Raw genomic sequence first — 1,285 nt, 5'->3', positions numbered from 1 at the left:
TTTTTAAATTCTCCTCACTTAAAAAATTAAAACAATCAAAGTGGACATGGCCTCCACCATTATTATGACCATTATTAATAATATTATTATTATTTATAATATTATTATTACTATTAATATTATTATTATTAATATTATTATTTATATGTTTGCTATTTTTATTATTTATCTTACAATTTTTATCCTTCAAACCAAACAATATATCATGCTTGCATATATTATACAAATAACATTGATTTAAATATTTTATTGACAATATAGGAGTTATTTCGATGACTTTATTTTTTATAATCATAATACTTTTATAAAATGAACACATCTGTTCATTATTATGATGATTATCCTTTTGGTTGTCTTTCTTAATCCTTCTATTAGCATCTATAAGGTTCATATCACTTTGTATATCTTTATATATACTACAATTCTTCTTATTATTTTTGTTCTTATTGTAATATATCTCTTCATTCATTAATACAAAATAAAATTTATAAAAATATGAAGAAAGCAAACTTATATATTTTTCATAGGTTCTTTTATTTTCATACAAATAATCAAAAACATTACAACATAAAAATAATTTTATTTTTTCAATAATTTCTAAAAATATTTTTATTATCATCTTATTTTTATAAAATATATTATAACGTAAATCCAAAATATGATTCTTATCATCATTATTTCGAGTTTCTTTTATAATAGACATATAATGTAATACTTTTTTTTCTATATAATCATATTCATTTATTTTGATATTATTAAATAATATATTATTCACATTTAAGCTTTCTTCCAATTTTTTTTTTTTCTTTTTTTTTTTTATATTATCTTTTAATAAATGATTTTCATTAGAATTAAAACAAACTGAATCACACTCTAAATTTTTTGTATTTTTTATAATTTCTTTTTTGTTTCCACATTGTTTAAACTGATTCGTTACATTCTTATTACAATTAATATTATCAACATTAATATTATTACAATTAATATTATTATTTTGGTTGCCCTTCGAATATGCTCTCATATATTCCTCATCATATATAACATCAAAAATTTCTGACAGATACAAATATTCGATTGGTCTTCTCTCAATATAAGATATAAGAAATAATAAAAATGCACATATATATTCATATATATTCATATAACATATTAATGATTCAAATATTTCAAGAATCTGTAAGAGAAATAGTTTTAATTTTTTATTATTCTTATAATTTAATATACAATAATTATAATTAATAAATAAGAAATAAAGAATATCTTCATCTTTTATAGTAGAATCAGA

The 1,285-nt window shown here is 17.7% G+C and overlaps 1 protein-coding gene across 1 annotated transcript; it reads right to left on the bottom strand.

Annotated features, from left to right (window-relative positions):
* Positions 1–1,285, bottom strand: PGSY75_0003700B (putative phosphatidylinositol 4-kinase; the record flags this gene model as incomplete). Its single annotated transcript, XM_018783171.1, has 1 exon — positions 1–1,285. A coding segment is annotated over one exon (1,285 nt), but the record flags the coding sequence as incomplete, so codon positions are not given.

This window comes from Plasmodium gaboni, assembly GCF_001602025.1.
Source record: "Plasmodium gaboni strain SY75 chromosome Unknown, whole genome shotgun sequence".
NCBI lineage: Eukaryota > Apicomplexa > Aconoidasida > Haemosporida > Plasmodiidae > Plasmodium > Plasmodium gaboni.
This window is presented reverse-complemented; position numbering and strand designations above follow the sequence as displayed.